General features: G+C 42.9%; 2 protein-coding genes across 4 annotated transcripts in view; both read right to left on the bottom strand.

The window, feature by feature from the left end:
* Positions 1–16,863, bottom strand: part of rgs12a (regulator of G protein signaling 12a) — a 28,450-nt gene extending 11,587 nt beyond the window's left edge. The window contains exons 1-4 of one of the 3 annotated variants that reach the window (XM_076160829.1): positions 16,731–16,863; positions 14,061–15,916; positions 12,478–12,570; positions 809–830 (exon numbers count right to left, since the gene is read on the bottom strand). In XM_076160829.1, the coding sequence (XP_076016944.1) occupies positions 809–830; positions 12,478–12,570; positions 14,061–15,854 (1,909 nt within the window). In that variant the 5' untranslated portion in view covers positions 15,855–15,916; positions 16,731–16,863. Of the gene's footprint in view, positions 1–808; positions 831–3,930; positions 4,069–9,300; positions 9,617–12,477; positions 12,571–14,060; positions 15,917–16,730 lie in introns of those variants that run through there. The other 2 variants (XM_076160846.1, XM_076160838.1) reach the window with 2 other exon arrangements.
* A 631-nt stretch (positions 16,864–17,494) lies between these two features.
* msantd1 (Myb/SANT-like DNA-binding domain containing 1) lies at positions 17,495–19,787 on the bottom strand. The gene is made up of 3 exons (XM_076161104.1): positions 19,295–19,787; positions 18,916–19,209; positions 17,495–18,592 (listed from the first exon to the last, which is right to left on the bottom strand). Exons 1-3 carry the CDS (start codon positions 19,546–19,548, stop codon positions 18,307–18,309), a joined length of 834 nt encoding a protein of 277 aa, XP_076017219.1. The 5' UTR covers positions 19,549–19,787; the 3' UTR covers positions 17,495–18,306.
* Positions 19,788–22,516: the final 2,729 nt, after the last annotated feature.

Below are 22,516 nucleotides of genomic sequence, written 5' to 3'. Positions count from 1 at the left end.
GTCAAGTAAAATAGGTCTCCAGCTGCGCATGCATGTCTTCAATTTTGATCTGCGTCCTTGTGGGGGCGGATTTACAAATTGGTGCAGTTCAAGTCTGGCTTTGTGAAACAAAAGCAGTGTAAATAGTACATGACATCACTGACAGCTCTTACACCGAAGTCTCTTGGATGATGACTAATGCGGCCTCAACATGACTTGTATAGGCGCCATTTCAGCCTGACGCTCTGACATTGCATAGAATTGGACTTTAATAAGTCCAGGTGCCTTGTTTCAGTTTACGCTGAACATTTAATTTTGGAGTTTGTTTGAATGGTATTAGTAAAGAGGCTTTGGGATCACAGTGTGTGCTATTCGATTAATGAGCTTTAGAGAGTAAACAGCCTTTCGTGTCTTATCCACCTCCACAATGAGAGGAGCAGCAAAACACCAAACGCTACAGTCTGACTGACCCTGGAAGCAAATGTTATTAAAAGTGCCATAAAGGGGAAAACCAGACAGCAAACAGCCTGGCTCTGAAGGTAACCCAAACAACCCTCACCACACACACATACATTGTATATGACTCACTATGCCTACAACTCATTTTATTAAGCCAATTTAACTACAAATCCCCAAAATAAGAAATAAAAGGGCAATCATGGAGGGAACTGGCCCCAAGATCACAAACATAAATCTTAACAAATAAAATGGACAACAACGGGTAACCATGCCTGTTTCATTCATTTGTGGTTTAAGAAATAATCGTAAGCAATCAAATGAAAGGTTTGTGGATTGTTTTTTAAGAATATAGTAAAGGAATGTTACTCACCACCATCTGAAGAAGCAGCAGACTGAAAGAGAACAAAGAGAGACATGAGTGAAAAGCTGGCCTCATGACCTCCTGTGCTGAAACTAGGGACTGAAGCCTGGCCCGATGGCAGCGTCTCTCCAGACATCCCACTGGCCTATCTGCGATGTGTGTGTGTGGTGTGTGTCCTAGTGGGAGGGGGCTGGATCTTGGGTGCTTAAACAGAGCCATTAATTTGTAAGTGGGTGGACCCCTGGCCTGCACACATACACACAGCTGTTCACACCTCCACACAAGGATCCGCCTCTCGTTTTCCACACACACACACACACACACACACACACACACACACACACACACACACACACACACACACACACACACACACACACACACACACACACACACACACACACACACACACACACACACACACAAATGTGCATTCCTACTGACTGCAGTCACAAAACGGCTCAGCGCTCATCAAGGCACAGCTACTTGAGAGGCCATCAGTGTCAGTAATGGTCCTCCTTTCACTTGCTAATTCAAGGAATGAGTGCTTTATGGCTCTGTGGTTCGGCCTTGAATAAAAAGCGAATGGCAAAAGTCCCTTCAGCTAGCATGGAAATTCCACCACGATTGCTTTGCGTAATTGGGTTTAATTACAGCCAATGTATAATGTTAAATAAAACACCACTTGTGTCTGGCCCTATGATGGATCCACAAATATTTAACAGGCATATTGGGTCGCCCCAGCAGTGGGCCTGTAGGTAACATTTCATTAAGCGTATTCAAGACAGATTTAATACCCAAACTGCAACACAAATATTTCAAAATGCAGGGGAGGATATGAGACGCGCTTCTTAGGGCTTGGTCCAAGAACACTCTTTAAACCGGTGCGTTGGAGGATTCATATGAAAAGTGCAGACTATTTCCAGATTTTTCTGAACTGCCGCTTCAAAGTGTGAATGTTCAAGGCAGATAATACGGCTAATTACTGGCAGGCTAGTGTTTTACTGTGAGCTGTACTCGCAATTTGTGCTTAAGCTCGACTTCATGCTGTTAGATAATACAACTGCAATATTACAGATTAAACAAAAAGATAGTGGGAGTGTTTGTTAAGAAGTAAAACTGTTAAATCATGTGCAGAACACCTCAATAGGATGACACTATAACACCACATACATACTCAGTAGTGTGGATCCAGACCAAAACCTGACTCCGGATCAGAAACAAAATACTCTTTTACATCCTTTTACTAAGTAAAACGATTCCCAGGACACAGAGGTAAGAAACACACTTGCCCGAATTGAAGGAATGTGTTACACAACCAAAGTGTCACTGTGCCTATCAATTCAGGAATGCATTTAGTTCTGGAGTTTATGGATCTTGAAAAACAGTCAATCCTTCCTTTTTTGTTACTATTTATAGTATAATTGGTGTCGTGATGTGTAATCAAATGAGTGTCTCTCTTACTTTATGTAGACTGGCCCAGGGGATGTCGGCCATGTGCACTGAGGTGACTGCTCGTTCCATTTTGGGACAGGCCACATGTAAAAGCTCTATCCGACATAAACCACTAAACCACTAATTGTCTGTGACAGCCTCTTTACAGCTCTACAGCTACTGAACCCAACAGCCCATACAGTCAACACCCAAGAGCCTCCTCTTGTGTCGTGGCTAGCATGTGTACAGAAATCAAGGGTTGGTAGGATGAAGCCCAACATGAAACCAAAACAGAGGAGAGAGAAAAGAAGAGAACACCCACTCCATGTGCCTGTCGCTTAAAATGTCTAAAAACAGCTAAACCTCAAAACCTTAAATATATGGAGTCTTGCGTCTGTGGTTCATTTTAAAGAACAAGACAGACATCACACAATATGACGTAAATGTTGGTTTAAAACACAGGGAAACTCCCCAAGTGGAAACATTGAAATTACGAATTGGGGTAAAACTTTACCAATTTTCCCTGTCTAACTTTTCTCTCTCAGTGACACATGTTCAGTGTGGGAGTTACAATGAATTATAATAGCTTCTGATGTAACACCTGTATTTCTACATCGCACTCACTCAGATGAGAATTATCTTGATGACACATATCGCAAGTTGTGCAAGAAGGCTGAAACATCATGTGAGGACCTATGACAGATGGAAAGGTTGCAAAATCAAGTTTAAGATTGTAATTCTTAAATGCAAGCCTGACAAATAAACAGAGGTGTGGGTGTATGTATACAGAAGTCCACAGGGGTTAGACCACACACACCTCTGCATGGTTTTTGGCTTGTAATTGCTTCCTTGAAGTCAAAGCACATTGCAATAAGGGTGAGGTGATGACCCAGGCACACCGTCACCTCCTGTCCACAAAACCGGCCCCACTCCTTTCCTGTCTTCACACCTCTGAGCTGGTCCTCTGTGGGTGGCTTTAAGAACAGCCGGCTTTGATCCCTTTCATTTTGGGGTTCTACCACATTGATCCCGCGTTACCACTGAATACTGTCTTTGCTAGGGGTTTATGTCAACCAAATGGATGAAACCACAATTCGAGTCACTAGCGCTGTTCTCTGCACCCAAACACGAGCTGGACTTGGCTCTCAAGTTGGAAAAAGCTTTACTGTGGTACAGCCCCCAACGCCATACAGTCTGGAGCCTTAAGACACCAACTGCAGGAGAAACGTAGATGATCACACAAAAGACAAACTACCGCCTGTGATTTAAAGTGAGCCACAATAACCAAAACACACTTGACTTTCACCTTTGCTCAGTCGGCTGCGAGATAAAACCATTTAAACACACATATGCAAATGTAAACAATTAACACCTCACACAGAGTACTTGTGATATTCTAAGTGACTTGTTTTCCCAATTTAACTTGTTAAGACATGTCCCTGCCACCAAACATGGGGTGAAGATTTACCATCGCTGTTACTTTAGTACTTCTACACAATTCAAGGCAGTTCCTACTACCACAAGCAAACAAAAACGAGCCCCGTTGCTTGAAACAGCTGTTCCAAATGGGAGAGAGAAATGCGAAATAGGGAAAGAGGGAGAGTGTAATGGCAAAAACAGCTGACTTAACAAAAGGACTCTCCCCACTTCATAGAGGGGAGGAAGAGGAGGCTGAGAACAAGTCCGAGTTTACTTACAGTGTTAAAGTTCCACGTCCTCTTGAAAGAAAGTCTCTTTTTGAGACTCATTGTTCTCTGGGTCTGCTACACTAGCAGCACACAGATGTGTGTGTGTGTGTGTGTGTGTGTGTGTGTGTGAACACATACCTGAACACTCCCCACCCAAACTTTGCTAACCATGTCTGTACAAGTCAGAGAGGGAGAGGGAGAGAGAAGGAGAAATTTGACGAAGTGCCGGACAGAGAGAAGGGGGATGGGGAAGGGGTGCGAAGCAGAAGAAAGAGTTCCATTTCCTTACTCCGCAGCTGTTGCCACGGCAACCCGCCTGACAATACATACAGCCTCTGCCACAGTGGCATGAAGGAATCAGATGAATTAACCCCCCTTATCCCCCCGTGAAAATATACACTCACTATGTCAAAACCACATAGCCCCCTCTCCTTTTTGTTTGGCGCTCTCCTGACTAGAGCGAGGAAAGAAATATCTAGTCCCTATAAATTGAAGCCATATGGATTTTTGTAATCAAAACACAAGTTTGGCAAACCATGGACTGACCTCTGCTATCCAAACGTAAAGAGTCTGAGGCTGAAATCGAGGTAACAATATGAGCCTCTGATATTTATCGTGTCAATTGGTGTTTCTGCGATTTAAACCAAAAAAGAAAAGTGGTTAATTTCAGGCATCACCCCTCATCTCCGTTACAGCTCTACAGCACTTGTTGGCATACCTCTACGTCTACCATCAGCATGCCGGCCATTCTGAGGTCTCCCCCATGGGAAATAAACACTTCAAGATTCAAGATTTAATGTTGCTGTAAAAAGGGGACTAAGACTCGTTTTAATAAACTTCAATTTGTGTCTGGCTTAAACACTTTGGATAATAGATATTTGTCTTTTGTTTATCAAGGTACAATCTGCTATTTTACAAATGCAAGTATGCAAGGGGACGATGAGTGAAAGAGGGAACACGCAAAGGAAAGGATGACAGAAAGGAAGGAGACAGAGCGTCCCTGCATGTGTACGCTTGCTTGTGCAGATAACATCATTCATGCTGTAATTAGAAGCTGTCCACATTAGTGGGATGAGTCATCCATAACTGATAGCCACAAAAATCACATGACCCACACCGGTCTTCTGTAGCCCTTTGCCCTTTGCCCCTCCTGGGGCAGAACATTCAGAGTAACCAGGTGAGCTCATCGAAACGCACAAACGGAGGAATTTTCCAAAAGCCCCTAGGGAAAACCTTTTCTCCAGGCTTTGCAATCACAAACTCTGGATTTAGACATCTACACTGACATTTCTTCACAAAATGGCCACAAGACCTCCACCTGCAAGTCAAGTGCTCCATCCAGCTATCTTGAGTGAAGAGGACATACTAAGTGTTCGCTATCTTTGGTAGACTACAAACAGTTCCCTGAAACATCTAAAGGAAAAAAACTTGCATGGAAGCAACTTCCTCTTCAGGGAAGGAGGGTGAGGGTGCGGCGACTGATAAGATGGAAGAGACATTTCTTTCTCAACCAACCGTGAAGTGAGAGAGAGAGAGAGAGAGAGAGAGAGAGAGAGAGAGAGAGAGAGAGAGAGAGAGAGAGAGAGAGAGAGAGAGAGAGAGAGAGAGAGAGAGAGAGAGAGAAATCATGAGCTTGTGTTTGCTTGTTTGTCACAGTAAATCTGCCCGCCACTCTATCACATCAGCAAAGATCTGATGAGGTCAAACGTGCGTATGTGATGCTGAAGGGACTTGGGATGGTATAACAACAACAACACAAACACAATTAGCATCCCTGTGGATTTGCTATCTGTTCTGCATCGATAGATCAAGGGGCTGTGCAATCATGTGCCGAGTGCCTTCCAGCAGTAGCACATTCTCTTGATTTTCTGGCAGCAAATATATGTGCATAGTAATAATAAGTGATGTAATGTCATGTCATTCCTGTCTGGAAACTCCCACTTGCATTACATTGAACTTGTTTAAGCAATTTAGTTTTAGGTGATGTCAATATCTTGAACGCTGGCTGATTTCACAAAAACCTCAAAACGGTCCCATGATTGTAAACATCTTTCAAAACTAGTTAACGTTGGGGTATTCTGCAATGAAATAACAACATAAAGGTATTGGAGAATACTGGAACGGTCCTGGAATTACGGGATTTTTATTCACACACTTAAGAGTCCGGACCTTTGTTGCAGTAGCTTTTAAGCGCAATTCCCCCTACGCAAGAAAGTCAGGACTCAATGGCATGCGATCACAGGCTATTGTCACAGTGTGTTTCATCTGTTAATCTCCCTGATTGACAATAATCTAGTGGCCCAATCCTCACCATTTAGCCCCAGCAGATGGAGCCGGCTCAATTCGCCTGGATTTAAGTGGCATTACAATGGTTTGTGCCGGCCTGTCTGTGTACATGTCTGTAAGCAACCATTGCTGATAAAAAGCTAACAGGGAGTGTTAGCATTACTCTGAATGGACTTGTTTACTTTTTTCACATTGGTTGCCCTACTTCTCACTGGGTCGGGTAATAGGTCTGTCCCAATGTATTACACTAATGTTTCGCTAACTGTGCCTGAACCTGCAGTTTGTGATTAATCATGGCATCACACTTACTACCTTCTCCTTATTTGTATGGACTAAAAAATGTAGAGAATGTGACGTTTGGGATGAGACTCCATGACGGAACCCTATAAAAAAAATTCATCAAGAGAAACCAGAGCCACGGACAATCACCCCCCAATTTATCATTGCAAAGAAAAGGCTGCATGCGCCTGGAGGGATGGAGGTGGGTAAACCACATAAGATGCCACCACACCCTCGTTCTACTCTTTCCCTTTCCACAAATGACACCAGAAACGGACTTTCCCACCTGAAATCTGACACTTGTAATTAGCTCTGTGACTCTTTCTACCCTTTTCAATCTAACTTACAGGAAATCCTGGTGTTCTGTGCCTCTGCTCTGAGTCATTTTGTTGAGAAAGAAGGCAGACCTTGGCACATAAAAGTAACAATCACAGTTATTGAATATATTCTTATTGCTTTCAGGGTCTTGCTGCCCTTACACCTTATCCTCTGTTCCTACTAGACATATGTGGAACCTGAGATGGTTGAATGAGCCTGAGAAAGATGGGATGAATGCAAGGTTTCATCCCTCTGGGCTATAGGGTGCCGACTTGGGGCAAGTCCATGGCAACAATCACTTGGTCAGGAAGCATTACATATTACACATAACACTTGTATGGCATTTTCTCTGTGAAGTACATGGCTCACTTTTAACACTCAACATCAAGACTAGGACTACACCACATGCATGTTAGGGCAAACTGCTTCATGCTGCAGGTCACAGCAGGAGCAAAACGTGGCATTTTACTCAAACTGCAGCAAGTAGGTCATGCAACAACCTCAGCACATAAACAGATATATTGAATCGCTTTGCATTGACAAGAGGATGAAGTTAAAGTAATAGCTCACAAGGAAAGTTATTGTTTTGGTTGCCAGAAAAAGCACCAGACCGATCCCTCACAATAACACAGGGAGAATATCTTGGCTGTCCAAAGACTTCCACAGTCCTTGGCCTGATTTAACAAAATCCTGTGCCAAAACAAGACCAGAAAGATACCAAACACAACCACTTTCTGGTTCTCCCTGGAATTCTGTCCAGTTCAAACAAGACAGTCTGTCTTACTCGGTGTCGAAGACACAAGACAAATCAGTCCCACAGACATCTATGCCACAGGTGTGAGCTGGAGGCTTGAAGAGAGCGAGGAGTTTGCCATTTCAAAGACGTGTCCGGACTGTTACCGGTGACGTGAAAAAGCAGTTGAGCACTAAGGCCGATCCTTGTTGAGTAAGCTCCACACCCTTGGCAGTAGATTCCCTTTCAATGAAGCAGAGAAATGTAATAATAGTATGTTTAAGGAAGGTAAACAAGTTTGTGGGGAATGAATCATTTGCAGATGTTACATATCACAACCATAGCAGTCCTTGGGACCACATTTCCTATAGCTGAGGATGATATAGAGCAACATAATTTGCTAAATGCTGATAGATGATGTCATACTGTTGGTGAGACAACAGCCAAGAGTAGATCTGCAGTGCGCCTTCATCCAGAGATGGCTGAGCCGCGGGTATTTTCCGTGGTTACAGTTTGATCAAACAGCAAACTCAGCAACCACAGCCACATCTGGTCATCTGGTTATTGGCTGTTGTATATTCATATTTTTAGTAGCTGGACAGTCAAATAACTTCTACTCAAGTTAAGCTCTGTTAATGCTATGTTTTTCCAGATAGGTTTGGAGAACCCATGTATGAATTTGCAATAAAACTTCTGTAGAAGGAGAAAAAAGCATCACAGGGGAGACATTTAGAAAATGCCAAGCTGCTTACTCTTTGCATCCCATAATACTAGCCTGAGGACACATTTCGTGAGCGCAACTGTCCACCCACACTCCAGAGCTGGCCATGTGATGTCAGCGAGAAAAAAGTGTGTCGTGTTCTCCTGCCTCTACTGCTAATCCACAGGAACACACTATTACAGCACGTCGTCATAACAGCCACATCAAAAATAGATCACAGAATTTCTACGATAAAAGTGCGGCATATAATTGAACCTTTACAAAATCATAAACAAACAGCATGTTTATGTGTTATTTAAGATGTATGATTAACAACAATCATGCATATGTTATATTCAAAGACATATTTCAGGGTTATTATGGGAAAAATGAACAAGAGCGTTGGTGAATCACAGCAGGGAAAAGCCTATCTGAAACCAAAAAGGACAAAACCACAGGTAACAATTTCAAGTTCAAACTGTGCTGTAATGAGGCAGATACAATGGCATCTAAAAATATGATTCCTCTGAACGTTTTATGAAGATGTAACTCCTTCTGATGACACCCCCCTAATTTCCATTTCCCTCAGACCAAGTGCAACTTTACCTGACGGCGCCAAGCGATTATGAGAGGGGTCACGTCTCAGTCAAACACACTTCTTTCAAGGCCCATACAGAAGGTCTGGTGTGCAGGCGACAGGAAGAATCCTGGGTCACTTCACAAAAACCTTTTAGAATGGCGTCTATTTTAAATTCAGCGTGCATCCTCATATAGATGTTTGACCACATTTGCTGTATACAGCAGCACAGTGTGTCATGCAGCGCACGAGAGTTCAGCTGGCATTGGCCAAAACATTCCTCTGCCAGACCACACAAGCTAACCACTGTATGCCTCCCAAAGGCTACAACAGGAGCTACAAAGAGCCCAAAGATGGAAAAGTAACCCTTGATGAGAAGACACCAGCAGCATAAAAGATAAAGGTGGCATCACTGAACAAGAGAAACAGAAGAAAGGCAAAATCATAGAGACTCACAAAGACAACTTCAGAGCCATGGCAACTTACAGTGCTGAGAGTTAAAGTTTGCTCCATGTATGGTGGTGTGTGCGTGTGCCTGGCTCGTCCTCAGCGCTGCTCCACACGCCTGGTGTGTGCAAAGGAGTCCATCCGCTGGAGCTCTGTGATGCGTGTGTGAGTCTGTATTTGCAGTGGAGAGAGACAGAGCTCAACGGGGGAGGAGAGAGCGTGCAGGAGAGCCGAAATCCTGACAGCTACTGGGAGTTCAAAAGCTCCCTCTCTCTACTGCTCGTTCCTTTCCCCCTCCTTCTGGCTTGTTCCCCCTCCCTCCCTCTCGCTCGCTCTCTCTTTCTCTCTCTGCTGTAGATTCCTTTTCTTTGCCTCTATGTTTATCTCTCTCCCTGCCTCCGTGTCTTTGTGCCTCCTCTACGCCCACAGGAGAGATCTCTATCCACAGGCATGCAAACAAGAGCTGCTAATATCTTCACACTCATGGAGATGAGAGACGTGTACCAAACGTCCCACCAGGACACCTATGTCAAGCTAAAACAGTACATTAAGTACTGAAGCTTTCACGTGCACCAACATCTCATAATATTGCAACAGAGTCTGTGAACTCAGCTACAGCAGCTTGCTCTTGGTGTCATCCCCACAAAGTTGAATGTGCTGTCATCTGCTGAGCGATCTGGGTGGAAAGCATCTGTTTTTGGAGCAAGAAACATCGAGTGTGTGATGAGTTCAGTGTGGCGGTATGGGATGTGGGGGCATTTGCAGTAGGACTCTGACAGTCACTGCATGGAAATAAGATAGGAAGATATAAAGCACCACATTCTTTGACATGCCCAAACACAAGGGGATCTGACAAGAAAAGCTAGGCACACATCGGGACGAATTTCTTGCTTCATAGCCAGATAAGAGTGGAAATGAGCCTGCGCATACACAAACGCAGAATAAGATACCAGCCTGTCCCTCTGCTGAGGCAGAAGGGCACACATCGAAACGCGTCCAAAAGCCCAAGACTCTGTATTATACCGTTCTGGCTCGGTGCGTGGGTTTGCAAATGCTACAAGTCTTTGACATGACAAGAAAAATAACATGCAGTTGCTTGCTCCTGCACACGCTGCTCTGACGCACACCACTGACCATGGAAAAAGAAACATGGCCACACGTGTCTAAATTGTTCTCGTCCTCCCAATATCCTACAACAAGGCCACATCCAAGGGTTATCCGCAGGGGTCTGCCCTAAGTGCTGATGGTGAACTCCAAAATAGTTTCACAGTGTCCTTGTGAGTCCAGATGCGAGCAGTGACTTGGAGCGCATCACATGAGAACAGCCCTTCACAACAACACGCAAGAAAAGATGTGCGGCAACAACGGACCACTGGACGCAGCAAATTGTTACCTGCACTCCTTCAGCTAAACTGAAGAAGCATCTAAACATGGAAAGAATACTATATTGGGATTTCTTCTTGCTAGACTAACCCAGCAACTCTTACATACAGTATGTGCGAATGATTATATGGACATTATTGGTAATTCCACTGGTTTACGTTTGCTGAAGCAGGTGCTTTACAAAGACGATCTCTGACCATGAACCCTGAATAAAGCCCAGCCCCTGAAATCAGAGCCTAGGGCCAAGTGCTGCGTGAGGATCTTATTGCCTTTGACAACCAAAAAGGTGCCTGTGGGAATGAAACCTGTACAGGCTCTAGAACTGAAAATTGACAGTTCAGAACCTTTGGCCACTTGGTGCAAATAGAAAGGTAATGTGAATGATCTTTACACTAAAAGTAGTAGTACAAGCAGGATGAAACGGAATTCTTCTGGACTTTTAAAGACTTAAGAACTGGCATTACCTATGCAAGTACATGGTCACGTATCTGCATAGACCATTAAGAATTTCAGTCCAATGGTCAGACACTCAGAATAAATATTAAGACAACAATACTCAGATAAGAAAGTCTGCTGTACAGTATATACACCATATGCCTTAAAATGATAAAACATACTTTCAAAATACTGTAGTTCTGCATCAATTCATGTATTATGTTAGCACAAAGAGAAGAGCTGTCAGCTTCCAGCACTATGGACAAAACACCCTGTAACAATGAAAACTCAACTCTACTACTACAATTAAAGTCTTGGTCTTCCTTCCTGCAGAAGTATGACGTATAAAGTAATTACAACCATTCAAATCTTTCCATCTTAAGATTCCACATTTTATGTAGGAGAGTGCAGTGATTGAGTTTTGGAGAACAATCAGCAGAAAATCAGCAGGATGAATACAGAGATGAGAATGGCATAATTGGAAATCATTAGGATTTGTACTATTCTTGTCTGAAATCATGATCCTACTGTAGACACACGAGGGTAACAAATCCACAATGCTAGAAAGTGTGCACATGTTGGGCAATGCAAGCAGAAATTCTGCAATTCAGCAGCTGTTGAAGTCTTTAATAGCTGTATTTAATCCTGCGGCTCTACATCTGGGGCAGACTGACTGAAAACATCAAGCTTTAATACAACAGTCCTGTTTCGTGTGTGTGTGTTGAGGCGAGTCTGAGGAGCAGTTTTGCGGTGTGCCTCTGTGAGTACAATGTGTGGTCTGTGGGTGTGTCTGTGACTAATGCATATACAGTACGCCATTTTTTGATTTGTTTTTCTGTCCCTTCAAAGAAATGATGTATGAAATACAATCTGTATGCATGTGCTATAAAAGCATTCATATGTGTGTGCATGACAGAGAATAAGGGACACAGATGAGGGACTTCCTCAGCAACATTAATATGAGAGAATGTGAGTACAATGTTCAGTCATTCAGCGGTGCTCATTAGAGAGGCCAAACAAACAGGGCCCAGCCTCGGGCCTGCACAAAGACCACTTTGTGACCCAGCACTTACCACAAGTTTAGCACCAAATGCAGAGTTCAAGGCAACGGAAATGAAAGGGTAAAAACGAGCTGAAAGTGGATTGGGATGTTGTGGACGCAATGCTCGCATTAGTCAAGCTGACCAACTTCTCTGCATGCGCACCCAAGATAATGGGAAGTGCAATCCCCAAGAAGGATTGCCAGGGATATTGTGCATAAAAATACTCAAGGACTCACTGTCAGAAATTCATTCACCAAGATTTATGAATAAAAGAAAAAATACATAAAAAGAACCATAATGGGCAATAGGCAATAATGTACAAAGAATATCTCTAGGAATTGAGTTTGGGGCCTACCTCAAGGTCATCCAGTGATCTTGCCAGGCTGAGGCGTTTGGACGAGCGCCGTCTAGAAGCACGGATGACACCCTTAGCCCGAAATCTGGAACCCTAGCAGAACACAACCAAGACAGATGAGCAATTTTGATAGCATTCTACACATGATATTAATATGGAACAATTTTATACTTGTACTTGTAGGTTTAGTTCTATATCCCATGCAGTTCAATACAATTGTGTATTGAAAATGTACTATGCTTTCAATATTACAGCACATATTACATTGGATGTTAGCTTTCCCAAGACAGGTGTGTGTGTACAATGTTTTACATGAGGACAAAAGTCAGATGAGTAATTCAGAGAGGACAGCTACTCATAGAGTACCATTGTAAGAGGCAACTGTGTGGAAAGGCAATTAAAAGAGCTTGAATTTGTAATACATCGTGTGATTCGGAATAGTCATAGCAACACACATGTCCTCTCTGAAGCATTTGCAAATGAAATCACAAATGTGCTTGTACTATTTATCTATCTTCTTCTTTTCTTTTTTAGCTCTATTGAGACAGAAAATTTAATTTACAACATAATACTGTCAAACTGCTATGGATTTCCATGTGCCTACCACTTTTTACCCACAGCCTTGTCTCACTTTTCTCTTTGCTGTATCAAAATGACATGAGAATGGACTTTAACCAGCACTTCCTATTGTTATGACTGGGGAAGATGTGCCTAATGCTTGAAAAAGAATAAACAATTGCATATAATTACCACGACATGACGTGGGCTTTACCCTGTAATTTGCCTGTGCTTCCAGCGCAGGAATAAATCGTTTTATTTCTGATCTAATACAAACTCGGGCACAGAGAGACAATTCATAATGCTTTTCTTAAACACACTGGATGAAAAACACCGATATGTAAACCTAGGCCAAAGCTAAATTAAAAGGGAGTGAACTGAATATGATAACACTGAATTTAAAATGATGCTCATACACATCAGCGTTTCCTGGATCATTTCCTCAGGACAAGATGGTAACAGGGACATCTTGTGGACATTGAGGACAGCAATACTTAACACAATGACATCACTGACTTAGCACAGGTGCTTTCCAGAGTCTAATTCACACTCTCCACCAACCAACTGTTAAAATAAGGGCATTGTATTTAATTATAAGTTCCACCAAAAACAGACTTAACACCCCTTCAGCGTCTGGAAACTCAGCTCCCTGTGACTATTTAATACTTCCTGTGCTGCAATCGATGTTAAGCATGAATGAAGCACAGAAACATGTGCCTTCATCTCTGTTTGACCAAGCTTACAATAACACTAAAGAGAACCATTGTAAGGATTTCACAGTCGCACAGGTGAGGAATTATTGGAAATGATCTATGAAAGCAAAAACATGATCTATCATTTATAATACCTCTAAACCTAACCCTAAATCCTACTTGAAAAAAATCAAATCTAAATCTAAAGTTGGTTCAGTGGCCAAGGCTAAACAATGTTTTTAACAAAAGAAAATCATAATAAAGGTGCTGTTTCTAAGGCTAAGCAATATACTGTAGTTTGACTTTAAGGTGTAGCATAATTGTCATACTTACATTTTTGTAATCCTTTTGCTGTTTTCCTCTCTGTTCCAGGAACGTTTTGGTCCATTCCTCCCTCGGAGGCAACATCAAGGTCTCTGCTGACTGGTACCTGTATGAAGGTATTTGACTCATGGGGGGTGGCAGGGTGTTCGGGCAGGTGGTCAGGCTGATGCTTGAGGGCCAGTTATTGGTGGATGCAGACTGAGGCTCATGCTCGCTGTTTAGGGCCTTTGGCCACTTTTGCTTTGAAAACCACTTTTGGCTACCTCTGAGAGGGCCTGCAAAGAAGTTTGGCTTTTTACTCAAAGGCAGCGGAGGTGGTGGGGGCTTAAACTGGAACTCAAGCTTCGGTGGTGGCCCTCCATAAAGGCTGGTCAGAGAATCGGGGCCAGGTAGTGACTCTGAAAGGGAATGTGTGCTGGCATAGGTGCATGGATTAAGACTGAAGTTTTCATCATTCTGTTTAAGGTTTAGTGGGTTGAGATCTTCAGCCGAAGGATAATCCCATGGACAGCTGGGGAGGTGGGCCCCAGAATGGTTTTGAGTAGCTAAAGGGAAATCCCTGTCTGTTCTCTCCTCAGGAGGGGAAGCGTTGCCAATGCCGCTGTCCCCATTGCTGCTGGCACTGCCTTGTTTGCCAGTGCTGCCATTCTCCTTGGCTTGCTGCTGGGCCTCCATGTCCAGTCTGACCCTAAGCCTCTCAACAGCCTCCCCCATGTCACTGTACAGGACAGACACAAAGTGAAGGACATCTGGGGTAGTCTGAGGGAATTCCAAGCACCCCACTGCATCTGGGTCTGGAGTACAGTCAAAGCCAAAACGCCCAGCAATGGCTACATGGTCATTGTGGTGGCCCAGTTCTGGGTCTATGAAGAAAACATGAGAGGAGGCACGCAGAGGACCATTCTCAGGGGTGCAGCCATCGACAATATGTGCTGTAGTAACCAGACAGAAAAAACGTGGGTCCTCTGCACAAACGGCTCCTAAGACCAGGTTCTCAGCGGGAAAGGCTGCCAGTACAGCTCCCGTGTCGTCACAAAGGCGGATACAGTCGAACATGATCTTCATCATTACGAGAGTATGGGTATCTTGCTCTGTGCCCAATTGTCGTATTTGTTCAAGGATAGCCTTTAAACAGTCCTCCTCTGATTCAGTAGTGTTCAAAATTAGTTCAGTGGAGCTCAGGTAGCCCACCACCATGGTCATGTTTAAAATCCCCCAGTCTTGATTAGATTCTTCTGTGTCTGTAAAAACAGAGTCAGTGTCCCCCACTCTGGTAGTTTCCTCCTTTAGCTGCTCACCTAAAGTGCTCCACTGTTGTGACCAGTGTGACATATCAGGTTCTGACACTGGTCTCTGTTTTGTGGGGATGACATTGCTTGAGTTAAAGGAAGAATTGTTGGAATCATCCGAGATAGTACGTAGAACACCTGTCTTCTGGAAAGGACTCTTCTTCTCACCAATCCCAAATTCTTCATCACTAAGGATGGGGTTCCCCATACAACCTTCAGTAAGCACCATCAACCGTACGGGCCCTTTGCAGCAGCCAATCATTTGCACCACAGTCTCATGTGACACAGTTGACACATCTGTTCCATTGACAGCCATTATGCTGTCCCCCTGTTTAAGTCCTACTTGGTCTGCAGGACTCCCCTCCAGGATGCCACTCAACAGACATGGCCGTTGTCCTGAGATGGTAAAGCCGTATCCTGCCCGACCACGGATAACCTTCATGCTCTTGAGCTCACCGACGGGATTTAACTCCAAGCGCCTCCTTGCAGCATCAGCCTGGCCTTGTATCCTCATCTTTGTTTTGAGAGAGAGCTGAACCACTTGCAGTAAGCCAACGCTATTGCGTTGTTTTCATCCTACAGTTAGGTGGGCAGAAAACATGAAGAAACCACTTTAAAAAGTTGTTTGCTTGTACTATAGCAAAATAAACAAACCAGCCCCCTCCACATTATGTGTGGAATGATTCAATAATGGCTTGTCCGCTTTGAACACAGTGGAGTTCAAATGTTTGAGTTATTGATACACACTCCAAATGCCTCACTGCCATATGACAAATTACTTGTTATTTAAATGTATGGCAATATCAAATTAAATGTAAAATTTACATTGCCAGAAAACTTTGTTTGATTGCCTTTCTTAAATTTGTAGTGATTCAAACAGTTAAAAACACTGCAAAACTCTTTTTCACTGCTTAAAAACCAAAATTGCAAAAACGGACTTACTGAAATCTACTTAGACAACATAGCAGGCTTTAACGCATATAGAGTCAGAGAGAGCTAATTCCCAACTTGTACTTTCAAAAAAATCATTTCTTGAATTAAATGCTATCCATCTTACTTTAACAATTATCTGTCACATCTGACACGTAAGAAAGAAAAATTCCCCATCAACAATCTGCCCCCAGTCTCAATGCAAACACAGAGCCAGCTGGTAAACACACAAAGCTGATTTCGGTATCTCAGTGTATCCCAATTACTACACAAAACACATATTTAGAGTTTAAAATACTCGAAACATTCTAAAAAGTCACTCCGATACTTAATGTGCGTGTTTTTATCACGTTTTATTAAAGTTATTCAAGTAAAGTAGCTAATGAAAACGCCTGAAGATTATCCAGAAACGTATCACCACAACAAACCGATTGAGAGCTTAAATCTTCACAACTTTTACCTTTTCGATTTTTCTGCGCAAAACCTTCCACGGTTTACGTTCACGGCCAGAGAAGTCCACACGTGTACATTTCTTTAATTGGAAGTACAAAGTTTTTGTTCCTTATTTTATTTTTGCAAAGCAATGTCCCTGTTTTAGTTCTGAAACCCGAGTAGTAAAATGAACGCACCGCCTCCCTCCATTCACTCACTGCCGAGATTACAAAGCGTCTTTCACCATGACAGCGTAACGTATCTGTGGCACGTGACGGCTCCTAGCCAATCAGCGCGCGCGTGTCACGTTTCAATATTCAAACATTGAAAGGAAGCTGATTGGTTGAGATTTATTACCCCTGGCATGCAAAGGATAGAGTGTAAATGCATTTAAGTAATTAAAACCAAATAAATGCACATCTTTTACTCAACGAACGACACTTACAGAATGGCAATATTTATTGATAAGCTTTCATTTGCCACTGAGGATCACGTTAAATAGAAATTATATACCGTTGTTTATTTCAAAACATTTGATAAAAATAAATTGCAAGTCTTACCAATGTAACTATGTTATCACCTCACTGTTAATCAATTCCATGAATAGTCTTCCACATTGTTGCTGCACTGTAGCAATCACTCCTAAAGCTGTGTAAACAAGACCTCAGTGCCAAAGGGCTGCAACGGTTGCAAACGCACACCCATACACACACCCACACGTACACATTCACACAGTTACGTGAGTGTTCGACACGTGTGCTCCATACACACATTCAGACAACAATCAGGAAGTAGTTTGCTCACAACATTCTTCTTCACTGTTTATTTGGATTTTGAAAAATCACAATCGAGCAATATAATCCCAAATGTATCCGGATCCTCAGAGAATGCTGAGACCTTCACTGTTTCCATATTTCCCCCCCAAATTCATTCGTATTACAGAGAAAGACATGACATTTTGGCATACCAGTGTAGTTAAGTCAGCAGAAATGCTACAGAACAAGCTCTGCACTATACCAGTCACTTCACACAGTGATATTTTGTTGGTTCAAAGATTGAAATATCCACATATTCCGAGAAAAAAGAACGGTGGAGCTACATCAAAATGGCGGTTCATATTCATGAATCAAGACATGTGGCAGATGGTAGTCGGCTTATATCTGTTGAGGCTGCATTTACTGACATACAATGACATATTTGAAAGCAGAACTCAATAATGTTGATATTTGCTGTCCAGTCCTTCTATGAACAGCAGGGCTTCCTGAACTCCCAGCCTTCACAAGGAAAATCCCCCTTTTTACATATCAAACGTTACCAACATGTAATTATGCTGACGTGGTGACATTGAAGTGACACGTTTATTTTGGCAAGACTGTTGTTCTCACAGTGATCATAATAGGGTGCAGTTACCAAGATGAAGGATCAGATACAATGATCCTTGAGTACAATTACACCACTTAGCCTATCTGGACGAATTATATATATTTCAATATATACAACACTATAAACATTAAAAATGCTCAGTGTTTAACCCATATTTATATTCAACATACTTTCATTTGGTCCAAGGAGGCTATAGATGAGGGTTAACCATGACTGAATCTTCATGGCTTCCCCGGGTCTTTAACCCCACTTTGACCCCATGACATAGCGGCTTGAGGCTGGATCATCTTCTCCAGAAGGTTCATCATACGTTCCTGCAGCTGAAGACACTGCACCTGGACGAGGTTCTGTTGGTGCATAGCCCGACGGACCTCCCTGCATGTCTCCTCCATGGCGCGACTCACCTTCTTCTGCTGCTGCAGCATGCTCTGCATTAGCCGCAGTTTCTTCCTTTTCATTGACAATTGCCTCATGTAACGTTTCTTCTTGGCTGGAACCGCATGGGAGCTGGAGAATAAGAAAGAGGAATCTATGCGTCAGACAACTTTCTCCCTAAGGAAAAAAATAAGAGCTCTAAGCTTTAAACACACAAAATCGTATGAATCTAAATATGTATTTTCAGTTGCATAGTGAGCGATTCGGTAACATTGTAGAGAAATCGCTATATATCTCAATATCTCCAGTCAGTATCTCAATATCTCAACACTACAGATTACCAAGGGGAGTTTAATGACTTGTTGTTCCAATTATCAATGATCATAAGTCACACACACACACACACACACACACACACACACACACACACACACATTTGTCTCTATTAATTTTACCTGGAGCCCTGCGTGTGTTCACTGTCAGAGCTCAAAGAGTCATGTTCCTCTTTGATCTCCATTTCATCTGAGGAGCCTGTGTACTCAGGCAAAAATCCCATCATCCCCTCCTCCGACTGAGGCGGCTGATTCTCTGTGGACTGGGAGGAAGTGGAAGGACCAGCCCCAGAGGTCTGAAACTCCAATGAGGTCACCCTCCCATTCTCAAGCGGCTTGGCAATGATCTTCTCAATGGCCGAGTAATATGGCCAGTCAGGGGTCTCCCCACCTTCAGCCATTGTAGCTTTCAACCTCCTATTAGAACAAAACAGCAGGAATTTGAAATTTGAAGTGAACATTTCAGTGTGAATGAGTCAGATCAGATTATTGGCGCACTCACCTGAATTGGAAGGACATGTTGGTGATTTTCATCTTAATTTCCTCTTTAAATCTTTGATCTCCGGTCAGCTGGAAAAATCTCTGGGACATCTTCTCATAAACTTTAGCGTTCCTCTTACTAACTTTCAGTTCGTTGTGATATTCCTCCCACACAAACAGGAGGGCTTTCATTTCCCCATCAGTCCAGTTTGGGGCCCGTCTGTGTTTCTCAGTATGGGTTGGCATAAGGTAGCTGAAACCATCCTCTGAAGCCATTTTCAAATGCCTCCCTTGGCCTTTGCTGTCTGTGTAATGAAGTCAGAGCCTGTAAAGGTTGGATTTGAAAGCCTTTTAGATCTGACTAAACTCTGCAGTGAGGGACTGAGACAAGCAAAGAGGCACACACACCGTTTCTGCCTGTGCCCTTCCCCTAGCTTAGCTGAAAGAGCACTCAAAATGGGGCCTGAGGCAGGCGAGGAGCCGGGTTAAAAGCTTTTAGTGCTGCCTGATGTCACTGTGACGTCACGTTGCCTTGGCAACTGTGAAGGAGGCCCTTCATTTTCCCTCCCCCTTTACTCCAACCACTCCCACCATCTCTCCTTTCCGTCTGTTTGCTCTACTGGCTGTACAAAAAGCTTTTAGCTGAAAGGCAGCAGGGTAAGCGCATGAGAGTGCTGACACTTTTGAAATACGAGGCTCGGGGGAGGGAGAATGAGAGCGAGCGAGCTGGAATGTGTTTCCTTGGCAACACGGCATTGGATTTGGAGGTCAGCCAAGGCGCTGCTGCATTTAAAAGCTTTTAATAATAGACAAGTCGTTTTGAGAAGGGAGAGGAGGGATTAGCTGGTGAGATGTAGAAAAAGGAGAAAACAGTCCCAACCTGCTAAAATCGAGAATAGCTTTAAATCTCTTAAAATGACACAAGGAGAAAAACGGCAAAAAGGCATCATGTGATCAACCCTCAGAACCCCTGCTGTGACATCCAGTATGTTAACTGCTGTAATCAACTTTCTATTCACAGCCTTGGCCTGCAGACAATAGACCCCATGCAGAAGGGGTTTCTCAGACCAGTGAAACACCCCCTCCCCCATTCAGGTCTGAATGGAGGGGTGGGTCTCCCGCTTCCCCCATCTGCTCCTTCACAGCCACAGTGTCTGCCTCTCCCCCACCCTTCTCTCTCAGCCAATCCTCCCTCTTCCTGTCTTTCCAGAATGTTTTCCCTCCGGTTCATCACAGATTCCTAATGCATAAACCAGGCCAGACCCAAGTTTCCTTTTGGGGTCTTGAAGAAGCAAAAACCTCTTCTCTCCCTCTTTATCCTTGCCAATACTGCGTCACAGTGGCTTAACTCAGTTCCCCCCCGGTAGACCTGTAACCCATCTGCCACTCAGCCCTGACAGACGCTTGGTCCATTTATCATACCACAAATTGGCAGCTTTAGCCAATCCATCACATCTGTCACTTAAGACAAATGCAATCTGCCCTTGCACGAATGGAGGACCTAATGAAAGTTTTCCTGGGGTGGTTTTTCCAGTGAACCATTAAGGCCCATGTCTGATATAATTACGGAAATGACTGACCTTGTGGTTGTGGCTCCATATTGAGCACTTCACTGATTTCTTGATAATGATTTTACTTTTTAGGGGGTATGGTGGGGGTTATTTTGACATTTTCTTTAAACAGTCTTAGTCTAAAAATTTTGAAATCACTAATCTGCACATGTTTGAATGCATAGTTACAGTTGCTTGTTTCAAAACAATGAGAGCTGCGTAATGAATATTATTTACCTGAATCCTCTTGATGGGGTCCATTTTTAGTGTGTTTAGTCATCTCCCTTTGTTTTTCATTCATTAAAGGGGCGCTAATCCAGACTAACAGTCCCCGAGCCAGAGTTGAGATAATCTGCAGATAATCTGGTCATGCACGTCTTTTTTGCTGAACTTTTTATTGAAGAAGGCATCTCACATAACAATGAGCATACGTTTAGGAAAAACTTTTTGGAGATTATTTGTATACATAAAGAGGGGAAGAAAAATAAATAAAATAGAAAAGCCCCCAGCCACTCAACATCACATTCACACACCCCATCCTGGCCCACCAGTAACAAAAGTCAGATTTGTAAAATAATATAAGAGTGGTTATTTGTGAAAGAATTGATAAGTCTGTTGTCAGTGTGTGTTTGATATCCTCAAGTTTATGAAAAAACACAGTGTTGTTCAACCACTGTGAGACAGAAGGGGTGTGTGTGTGTGTGTGTGTGTGTGTGTGTGTGGGGGGGGGGGGTGTTGTGAATTATATGTCAACAGTTTGAATTATTTGTCAAATCTAATCAATTACAATGCCAACATGATCTTCTGCATCAAGCTGTGTGATAAATACATGTCTTTCCAGGTTTTAAACTATTTTACATAATAAGTATTACATCATCCCAGTTAAAATTGGTTCTTCCATCCTCCTGTAGCCAAACCTACATTTTTCTGTGACATTTAAGTGTTCATGAGTTTGGATGTGTGCTTTTTATTACAGAAGTGCGCGACATGAAATGAAACATTAAACCAGTGCAGCTCTCTTTATAAATTTGAACCTTAGAAAATGTTTTAATGTAAATTTGTGCACATAAAACACAAACAGTACATACAGTACACTGCATACATAAAGTATTATAAAGTATAAATGCTCTGAATGTTGGCCTACATGAGTATGTTAACACATACTCTTGTACCTCTTGCTTAAAGTATCTCATAATTAACAGGTCAACAACAGACCTAATGCACACTGACTGGACCATTTTGGCCAAAGCTGGATCCACATCAATAGTCTTTTCCTTTTGCAGTTGCACATGGCAAAAAAACAGTATGACAGAAACAACATGACACATTTTGTATTGTGATTAGGGCATTTGAGGCTGGTGTTTTCTACACAAAAATACAGTGGATACAAGCTGTAACACTTTACTTTTGAGGATCATACGTGGAAAGACCAGGCTCTGTGCAAATATGAGCTCAGGCAGAAGGTCCGTTCTGAGTCTTAGGGACCGCACTGCTGGTTGTATCCAAACCAGTTTCTTCTTCAGCTTCTCTCAGTCCTCGTCATTAATGCAGACACAAGAAGACAAAGAAAGCAGTTAATGCATTCATGCTCAGACGGCAGAAAAGTTAAGTTTATACTGAAAATGATTGTTAACAATAAAAGGGAGTGACAGGCAAAACTCTGGTGTACCAGTGACTCCACCCCACATCTCTGT

This window comes from Genypterus blacodes, unplaced genomic scaffold (assembly GCF_046128005.1).
Source record: "Genypterus blacodes isolate CSIRO-AG114 ecotype Tasmania unplaced genomic scaffold, CSIRO-AGI_Gbla_v1 ptg000011l_1, whole genome shotgun sequence".
NCBI classification, from domain to species: domain Eukaryota; kingdom Metazoa; phylum Chordata; class Actinopteri; order Ophidiiformes; family Ophidiidae; genus Genypterus; species Genypterus blacodes.
Note: the sequence above shows the minus strand (reverse complement) of the source record. Positions and strands in the feature narration are given on the sequence as shown.

What these genes read in the sequence shown, in the direction of transcription:
- msantd1 (XM_076161104.1), bottom strand. Translation starts at nt 19,548, where the DNA reads ATGGCTTCAGAGGATGGTTTCAGCTACCTTATGCCAACCCATACTGAG. An exon ending in AACATGTCCTTCCAATTCAG is followed by an intron (nt 19,210 to 19,294) that starts GTGAGTGCGCCA and finishes TTGTTCTAATAG; the next exon opens with GAGGTTGAAAGCTACAATGG. An exon ending in GAACACACGCAGGGCTCCAG is followed by an intron (nt 18,593 to 18,915) that starts GTAAAATTAATA and finishes CTTATTCTCCAG; the next exon opens with CTCCCATGCGGTTCCAGCCA.